Source organism: Polistes dominula, unplaced genomic scaffold (genome assembly GCF_049000335.1).
Source record: "Polistes dominula isolate Pdom_NZ unplaced genomic scaffold, Pdom_raw_medaka contig_20, whole genome shotgun sequence".
In the NCBI taxonomy this organism is placed as follows: domain Eukaryota; kingdom Metazoa; phylum Arthropoda; class Insecta; order Hymenoptera; family Vespidae; genus Polistes; species Polistes dominula.
In genome coordinates, this window is record NW_028301147.1 from 3,784,582 (window position 1) to 3,794,962 (window position 10,381).

The window sequence follows — 10,381 nt, forward strand, 5'->3', positions numbered from 1 at the left end:
TGAAAAATGACTTCTGTTTAATTTTCTATTTTCCCCAATTAAAATTATCAAATAATATCATTATAGCTTCGTGTAGATAAATTTGAATATAATTTTCCTATATGATAATCAATTTGATTTATTACTAGATTTATGGGCATTGCATGTAAAACTTTTTTTTAATGAAATCCGTCTTTTTGATGGGTATATGAAAATGCAATTTTCTTTGAAATTATTTAGTAAAAAATTATAGATTTTAATAAACTGTTATCTTCAATACATTTTTGACATGTAAACTATTATCTTATAATCTTTCACTTTGATCTACTTTTTTTTATAAAATAATAAGAGATCCATAAATAAATATTCAATATGTAATATTTCAAGAATAATGCTTGCATGTTCAGAATTTGTATTAAATCGAAAACCCGTCATTTTAACGGGTTCCGTAAATCTAATGTCAAAAATACACGTGTAACATATATTATTTACTCAAAAAAAAAAGATGACGAAACTATTTTATCATTTTTTGTTCTGAGTCATCTAATTATTAACCTAATTAAATTGTCAAATAACAAACTGTTATTCTTATCAATCTCATTAAATACCATAGTTTAATCTAATGATAATGACGCGCGTAGAATAGAGATGAATCATAATATATATTTTATCAAAAACAATAATCAATTTATTTGAAAAATCAAGATTTTTATAATCATTTTCTCTATTTATTAATCAACTTATTTTTTCGAGCTAGTTAAATAATCATTCTCATTGAACAATATATTACAATCTAATAATAATAATAATAATAATAATAATAATAATAATAATAACATCATATCACGTCTATAATTGATACGTTTTTATACTCAATTATTAATTTATTTAAAGTCAAAGATAACGAAATTTTTAAATGATCTAATAATTCAAGCTAATTAAATTGTCAAACAACAACATTGCATATCACATCACGAATTATTATTATTATTATTATTATTATTATTATTATTATAGTATATATAGAACTATAAAATCATATTAAAAGAATAAGAAATATAAAAAAAAAAAACGATGGATAAATACGTTCGATATTTACAAGACAAAGTCTACTAAAACGAGGAGATTTAACCAGACAAGATGATCAACGAGTAAACAAATTGATAAGCTAACTCGTGATTATCGATAAATCCAAAAAGAGAAAGGAAAAATAAACAAAACAAAAAAGACAACAACCCGTACTCACCATGTATCCTTTCCTCTTCGTTCACCGGAAGTTCAACTTCTTCGACATCGACGAGACTACGTATACTAAACACACTTTTAGCAACCCTTGTCTTTTGAAGGTCACCAAGTCCGTCGGTTGCCCTACGCGGCGTAGTACTAAGATCCATTTTCGATAAAACGTAGAAAATACTATTCTACGTTCATACATATATATATTGCTCTCAAAACTTCCAATTTAATTTCACTATTAACTTCAACTTCCACATAACGTTAGTGTTTCTCTTCACTTTGACACAAAAATTTCAATATTCGTATTAATAAACTCTTATAAAATACGAATTATTTTCCAATCTTTTTTTTTTATTATCTTAATAGATTATAAATATATTTATATATATTAATTAATGGATATAAAATTGTATGGAAAATATTTCTAGAAATTTCTTCAATATTCGTTGAAAGTCATTTAAAGTTCCGTGTTATTAAAATCTAAAGAAATATAATAAAAAAGAAAACAATGTTGTCATCAAATTTTAATAAGAAAAACAATTTTTGATAGGCTCTAATCAAACAACGTTCATTCATTCTTTTAACAGACTAGGTATAACTCTCTCTCTCTCTCTCTCCCCCCTCTCTTTTATTTCTTTATCTTTTTTTTATCCGTAAATGATATGAGAGAGAAAAAAATAAATATATCGTTTTTAAGCAGAAACGTTGAATTCTTATCCGTGAGAACTACAAAGCTGATAAAATACGTGCAAATATATTGGTAGTCGTTGATCGTTCGATCGATTAATCGAACGATCAATCGATCGATCGGTTTTGCAACGATACGATCTTTACGTGCGTCATTCAATTGAAATTTATCCGTACAAATATAAATATTACATATACACGAAGAAAAAAAGAGTAAGAATGAAACGGAAGAAGGGTATGGGGTGAGTGGGGAAGGGGGAAAAGGAAGATAGTAACACCGGTGATGATCATTCGATTATTATCTTCGAGTTCCAAGTAAAAGTATAATTTTATCGAACGGAAAACGAATGGGATTCCTTCTTCAATGATATTTCACACACATTTTATATACGATTTTAGATGTCTATTGCTAAATCCAAAAATAAAATTAAATAAATTAAAAAATCAACAGAGTGAGAGAGAGAGAGAGAGAGAGAGAGATTTGTGTTGTTCTAATCAATTGAAATATTTCACACTAGGTAAAGTCCGAGGTTTATCTTCTTATTTTTATTATAATTAATTGAAGAAAATTAATTAATTTATATAATTTCAAAATAATTATTATAATTATTACTATTAATTCGAGAATAATTGTAATATTAATTTTTTTTATTCTATTACTCGGAATGAAGAATTATTTGAAATTAAATTTTTTGTTTAGAACAAGCAACGATATTGACTTTTCTCTTTCTTTCTAATTTGTATAGATTATTTTCATCGTTTTGAAAATTTACTTTTATTATTATAAAATCGAATGAAAACTATTAAATCAATGTGATTGAAATTTAATGTTTTTTTTTTTCTAATAAAGAAATTTCTACTAATTTTACAACTCGTAAAATAATTCAATCACTATTTGAATCCTTAGAAAATTAATTTTTTCTAAATAGAAAAAAATTGATATTCATAAAATCCTACCCAAATTTTACTAACGAAATATAATTCTTTGAAACACAGAAAAAACATTACACTTTTCTTCTTCTCGTTCTAATTGTTTGTCCCATAAACAAATTCATTCGAATAACATTTATATTTCTTCTTTTTTTTTCTTCTTCTTCTTCTTCTTCTTCTTCTTCTTCTTCTTCTTCTTCTTCTCGATACTTTGACGTTTAATATAATTTAATTGTAAACACGCGATCTTTATCTAAAAATCAAATACGTGGAAATCCATCGTGTGTACGATAATCGTACCCTACAGGTACACACATATACACATTCGTAAATATAAAAACTAGTCGTTTAATCGTTTGTAAATATCACGTAAATATCACGCAATATTGCTACTACAATACTGTACACAAATACACACATAAGTTTACGAGGTAAAGATCAATGAACTCATTCGAGCGTGACCTCCCAAACGAATCCTCCTCCTCCTCCCCCACCTCGCCCTCCTTATCCCTTCTTCTTTTTCTTCCTTTTGTTTACGTTGATCTTCACTTTCACGTTTCACATCTATCCTATTATTTCATTTCTTCATATCCTCCTCCTTCATACCATTAATTACAATCAATGCATTCAATAATTTATTTATTATTTTATATAATAATCTATATCGTTATTGTGATTAACAATAAAAAATTATTATATTTCAAAATGTTCACTACTAGTTCTAACACACTTATTGTCAGACCACTATTTTATTCATTTTTAATTAAAACAATTGTTCTACATTTATTAATTATTATCGAAAGATAGTTTTAATTGGATATTTAGAAAAAAAAAAAATATATATATATATAAAGAAAAAGATTTAATGGGGATTACGTCGATTATGTCAGAAGATCACGTTCACTTCCGCGTAACATCACGCGTGCTTCTTACAGCAACATGTAACTATCTCTCTCTCTTTTTCTCTCTTTCTCTCTTATACTCCAAGAAGAATTCAAACTCCTTTCCCCACTCGTAAAGACAATCCGTGACGATTCACTCTTCCGTTCACCAGCAATAACAACAACAACAACAACAACACACGATGATACTCTTTAGAAAACTGTCTTCTTTATTTCTATCTCTTTCTTTCCCAATGAGTCGACGTAAACATAAAAAGAACAAGTAGAGACAAGCACACAGCAACTAAACACACACACGTTGAAAGGTTTTCAAAAACTATGAAAACAATTGTGTCAAAAGCACGTGGTGGTGGTAGCAATGGTGACGGTGGTAGTGGTGGTAGTGGTGGGGGTGAGTTGAAGTTCTTAACAAATAATCCTTTCTTAAAATGTTTACAATTTACAAAAATATATATTTTTCGAACGAATAATATATATTCACTAAAAACTGTTCCGAACACATTTGTGAAATAACATTTCAACGTGACGATGAAAATATTTTTTTTTTAAATAATAAAAAAAAATATAAGGAAGAAAAATTGATTATATATTATAATTAAATAATGGGAATAGGAAAAAAATAATAACGCGATTTGTGATGTTTTTTTTTTTTTTTTAATCGAGCGGAGGAGTGTATTTTCTTCGAAACCGTTGCACAAATGAAAATTTATATTATATTATATTTATTTTAAAAATGTATGATGAAAATATGTAACGACGCGTATTGAGATAAAAGAAAAAAAAAGAAAAAAGTGTTATATACGAAAAAAGAGAGAAAGAAAATATGAGACGGCTTCGTGTTGTAGATCACTGACGATGAAGAAAAGGCAAAGGCACGGGCACACGCGTATCGCGAACTCCTGCTCGACAATGTGCTCCTTCGTGTTCCCACCACCACCATAAGCTTACTCGATCGTGTGGTGGTACTTCAAAAGGAGGAGGAACAGGAGGAGGAAGAATAAGATGAGGAGGAGGAGGAGGAAAAGAAGGAGGTAACTTAGTTAAGATAAAAGAGAGAAAGAGAGAAAGAAAGAAACAACTTTGATTGGTTATCCCCAACTAAAGTTGGCGTGGCTTTGATATGCCGCCAAAGGAAACTCCGCCTACTACAAACAAAATGGAGTCTCACCGATCCATATGCTCCTCCCATTTCAACCAACGATCCCCTATGCCAATCTTTCTTATTTTCATTTTTTTATTCTTCTTGTTTTATTGTTGTTTTTTCTTTTTCGTTTATTTCATTTCTTTATTTCCTTTGGAACGAGTGGACGGTGAAGGTGAATTTCTACGGAGATAATTTTATATCAAAGACACGAACGGGAGAAGAACTTGCTTTTTTTCTTTCGTTTACAAAATCAGAAGATTTTTTTTTCATTTGCAAGGTAAGTAATATTGATTTTTCTTTATTATTATTATATATTTGTTTTATATTAGAATTTATTGTTTAATGATATTGTTGTTAATAAATCAATAAAATATTTTTAATTTATCCTTGTTTTTTGTTTTTCTGTTTTTATTCATTGGAATACATTTTTTTTTCATCAATTGATTTGAATACAATCATAACTTATTAGAATTATTTATTTTCTATCCTACGTGCAAGGATTTCTTTTTCTAATTTTATATTTTTTTAAGGGATTAAATTAGTTGGGTATTAAGAAGAAAAAAACGTCGTTAGTATTGCTTAGGCAATATTTTCTCGATCGATTTATTTTATACATGGTATCATTAACTTCCTTTTTTTTCATATCTATTTTAATATTACGTAGTGCGCGTTATAATCCGTCATATTATAGCGAGCGATTATTCATGACGATCGACTTTATCAATAATAATCGATCGTACGAAATTAGTTTTTTATTTTATTTTATTGTATCAGAAAAACGTACGGAAAGTGTCCGAATTCCATAAAGATCATTTATAATTTTTACTTAATTGGTTCCATTCGTCCCCTTCCTTCAAAAATTGACATATTCCTTTTTATTATTTATTTTAAATAAATAATCGTGTGATTTTTAAAAAATAGCTTGACTAATATCAATAATCAATGTAAATAGTGCTTTGATTGTTTTATTTATTTATTATTTTTTGTTATTTTATTAACGGTGAGAAAAATGTTTCAAAGGCATTCATGAAAGAACGGAGGATTCACTTTCACGTTCGTATTTCTTTAACAGAAAATATAAAAAAAAATTATAAAGAATGAATGAATGAACGAATGAATAAATGAAAAATAAACTTTCGAAGAAAATAATACTAAATATATACTTTCAAAAAAAAAAAAACAATACTCTTCTCGAACAAATCTTATTAAGATTCGCATAATTTTCTATACTTAACAATATGGTTTCGCATAAATTCGACGGAAACGAATGTGTTAATAAAATCGATCCGATTTTATGTATACATAAAAAAATAATAATAATAATAATAATAATAATAATAATAATAATAATAATAATAATAATAATAATAGTAATACAAATATTCGAGAAAAATAGATACGTGATTTACAAATTACGTGTCCTACTACGTACGTTTGTCTAAACAACAATAAAAAAAAAATATAATAAAAAAAAATGAACCTAAAAGAAGAAAAAAAACAAATAATAATTCATAAGTGAATGAATTATACATTCGATCAACTTTTTCGTAAAGATATTTCATTTAAACAATCGTCAAATGTTAAAAAAATCTCGTATTTCGATATCTTAAATCAACTATTATACACATACTCACATAATAATTATTGCAAAAAGTAAAGTGTAATGAAATTAATCGTAAAAAAATTCAACGATTATTTCATAACATTAATTAAAAAATTGATTTTCATAATTTGTGTTTATTGCAAGAGGAATCTCGATTATTATCGAGTTTAATTCCCAAATTAATTTTAATTGCAAAGTCACTAAATTCATTCTTTCTTTACTGAGCATAATAATAAAAAAAAAGTTATAATAATAATAATAATAATAGTAATAAGATAAAGATGAAGAAAAGAACAAAGTGAATTAAAATGTAAATTAAACATAGGTACATCTTTGGCACAATAAATATGAATATTATAGTTACATCTTTCTAATATCGATTATTGTTCGATTAATTATTCGAACAATCGATTCAATTCATTTTTCTTCCCATCTGAGAAATTCTTATTGTGATAACACACACACACACACCGTTTGAGATCCTTCGTTATCCTTTTATGATACACACGTAAGGAAATTAGAAGACTGACGTTTAGTAGATACGAGATAATAATTCATAATAATGAAGATAAGAAGAAGAAGAAGAAGAAGAAGAAGAAGAATTAATGATAATAGTAATAATAATTAATAGAGATAATGATACAAGACTTAGCACCTAATCGAGTGTATGGTTTTTTTTTTCTTTTCATATAATCAAAATTGACAAATTATTAGCATATTTTTCATTATTATTTTTATCTTATTATTTTTAATTTTTTCGTTTCTTTTTTTTGTCTCTCCTTTTTACCACACATGAAACTAGAAATACGTGCACACATTAATGTTCAATTTTTAATAAGAAAAACGACGAAACATAATTTTAGTTTTAAACAATCTAAGCTTTCAAATTATTTATCGATCATTTAAATTTGAATTTGTCAAACCTAAAATTGTAAAAAAAATTATCACAAGAGAGGTGGGATTAGTATTATTAAAATAAAAAAATTCTAATTTAAATAGAATATATATATAAATAAAAAAAATGAATATGAAAGAAATGCCAAAAAAAAAATAACGAATAATTTTTTCGTTAAATATTTAAAAAAAAAGGAATAAACGTAACTGTTTATTAATTAAATGTATTTTTTTTTTAATTTTACTGATCTAATAGATCTTATTTGATTGATGTAATGAAACGTAATGTAATGGCACGTTTGCTATTAGGCTCAATTATTGGCAGTAAAATGAATTAAAATGATATAATAATGAAAAATAAAAAAGGAACAAACATATAATACAAAGTCTACGATAATTTGCTTCATTGATCAAAAGGAACAATTTGTTTAAACAATTCCTTTTTTCAATTATATTTATATCTAAACTATCGTCGATTATTTTTGCATTTAAAAAGGCAGTGATAAGATCAATTAAAGAATTCCTAACTAATTGAAAGTATTTTTTTGCACGCAAAGATCTACTCACTTGCTTTTTGTTTATATTTTCTTTTTTTTTTTTTGTTTTTGCTTTTCTTTTTTTTATGTTTTATATAATTAAATATCCTACAAATATGAGATAATATTTTTTTGATTTGATATTTGGAACAAGCAAACACGAAGGAAATAATTGAACGAACCTTCCGTGATGAGAAAGAATAAAAATAATAATTGAAAAGAAAGAGAGAAATTAAAGAAATCAGAGAGATCTATAATTGCAATTTTTCATGATAAACATTTTTTTTCTTCTTTTTTTTTTTTTGGTAAAATATTAATATAAACAAATTTAAATTATCTTCGAAACTAATGACGAACAAAAAAAGAACAATTTTCAAGGTCGTACATAAATTTGAATTAATTACAATTCCTAATTAGATTTTACACTCACCGAATAATTTTAAGTTGTATGTAGTATTATACATACACGCATAATCTTTTTTTATCTTTTATCTTTTTTTTTAAATAAAATTTCAAAAAAAGAAAACCAAGTATATATTAAATATCTTTGAGTATTAAATATTACGCCACATTGGTGTGACGGTAAAAATTAAAAGAAACAAAAAAAGAAGAAACAACCTAAACTAACTAACTAAATAAATTAATTAATTATATTAATTTAAAAAGAAAGAAAAAAGAACAAATATTTCGTATCAACTGTAATCACCATGTAGATACTACTCGAGTACTCACGTATACGGTACCCGATTTATTTATTAATATTTTTTTTTTTTTGAAGCATTGCTCGTCGTTTACAAAATCAATTTTTAAAATAACACGAAAGTATCGTCGTCTATTCTTTTTTCTTTTTCTTTTTTTTTTTTGTTGATCTTACAAGCTTTTTAATGCTTTCTACTTTTTTATTATCCTTACTTCTTTTTTCTCTTTTTTTTTCAGTTTCGTTATACATAACATATGTATGATGTGTATATAATATATATTGTATATATATTTTTTGTTCGTTTATCGTTTCTTTCACATTCAGCGACACATGTTTGAAGCTTTTTCAATTTTATAATAAATTGGTCCTAATTCTACGGTATTTAAGAAACTTTGCATACTTGTTTCGTGTAAAAACACACTGAACACACATTCTCCCTCTTTGTTTCTCTCTTTCTTTCTCTAATGTTTAATTGCAAATCTTTGAAAAAAGATCTTCGAAGAAATCGTTCGATCTTATAATCCCAGTCATCATTCTCAACTATTGTTCAATTCTCTTAGTTTCTTATATCGTATAAAATTTGTTTATACCTAAGTTTAAGTGTCATGGCTGATTACAGTCTATCGGATTACGATTCACGTCTAATATTTCAGAAAAAATGTTTTTGATTGTTTACAAAAATGTGAACGAGTAATTGCACGATTTAAATCGATGCTTATATACTCGTAATATTAATTTAAATAAAGTATCAAAAAATTCTTATCGTAACTTCTATTTTTACATCTATCGATTAATCGTATAAAGATCACGCTTGAATGAAAATAAAAATTACGATTTTTATCATTGACATTCGTTCGTGAAACAAAAAATCTTGATCCCATTGATAAATGCGAACAAGAATGAACGTGTTTTTTGTATTTTTTTTTCATGAAAGATACAATTCAATTCCTTGAAGATTTCTATATTATCGACAATCGGTAATTATCGACTGTCGGTAATAACAGAAAAATCTTTTTCTAAATTACTTCTCTTTTAATGATAGATAAAAGCATAATTACCTGTAAACAAAGTTTCTTTTTCAAAAATGACAAATTTCTAACAGCGTGTGATTGATCAAAATTAAAATCAAATAAAAAAAAAATAGAAGAATCGATAAAAATTGTTTATCGATTTACGAAGCGTAGAATATTATTTCAATTATCATCAATATTCAAAAATCGTGCAATTAATACTCGAAATATCTTATTTCTAATTTTCTTTTCCTCTTCCATTTTTGTCTTCGTGTGCATGCAGGAAACGTTGAAACGAATTATTTTGATCGTTTCGATGATCTCTCTCTCTCTTTTCTCTCTCTCTATTTCTCTCTTTCTCTTTCTGCTGTCTGTCTTTCTGTGATCTAACGAAAAAAGACAATTCGTGAATTAAATCGTCTGGCGCTAAGCCGGCACATGATTTGAAACGTTAGACGGTGTCTGCAAGGGTGAACGAGTTTGATGGAACCTCAGAAGCTCCGAAACGGTTATTGCAACACGTACAACGCTACGATTGCCACCCTCCAAAACATCGCTCGCACAACAGACCAAATTCTGAAACACAAAATTCAATACCAATGATCAGTTCTTATTAATTCAGTCTTCTTAACAAATTAAAAAAAAAAAAAATCCAAAAAAAAATAGAAAACGAAATATTATATATATGTTTATTGTTAGCAGCAATGCTTAGATTGCGTATAAAAAATTTAAAAATTTGTAAACAAAGTAAGAGACTAAG

General features: G+C 26.2%; 2 protein-coding genes across 4 annotated transcripts in view; both read right to left on the reverse strand.

Annotated features, from left to right (window-relative positions):
* The window catches only part of LOC107074051 (uncharacterized), a 135,625-nt gene extending 130,632 nt beyond the window's left edge, over positions 1-4,993 (reverse strand). Inside the window, exons 1-2 of one of the 2 annotated variants that reach the window (XM_089177181.1) lie at positions 2,860-4,993; positions 1,226-1,695 (exon numbers count right to left, since the gene is read on the reverse strand). In XM_089177181.1, coding sequence (XP_089033307.1) covers positions 1,226-1,373 — 148 coding nt within the window. In that variant the 5' untranslated portion in view covers positions 1,374-1,695; positions 2,860-4,993. Of the gene's footprint in view, positions 1-1,225; positions 2,333-2,859 lie in introns of those variants that run through there. The other variant, XM_089177182.1, reaches the window with a different exon arrangement.
* Positions 4,994-5,451: 458 nt separating this feature from the next.
* Positions 5,452-10,381, reverse strand: part of Lrch (Leucine-rich-repeats and calponin homology domain protein) — a 68,596-nt gene continuing 63,666 nt past the window's right edge. For both annotated transcript variants that reach the window (XM_015335369.2, XM_089177180.1), the window contains one exon: positions 5,452-10,197. In XM_015335369.2, the coding sequence (XP_015190855.1) occupies positions 10,048-10,197 (150 nt within the window). In that variant the 3' untranslated portion in view covers positions 5,452-10,047. The remainder of the gene's footprint in view (positions 10,198-10,381) is intronic.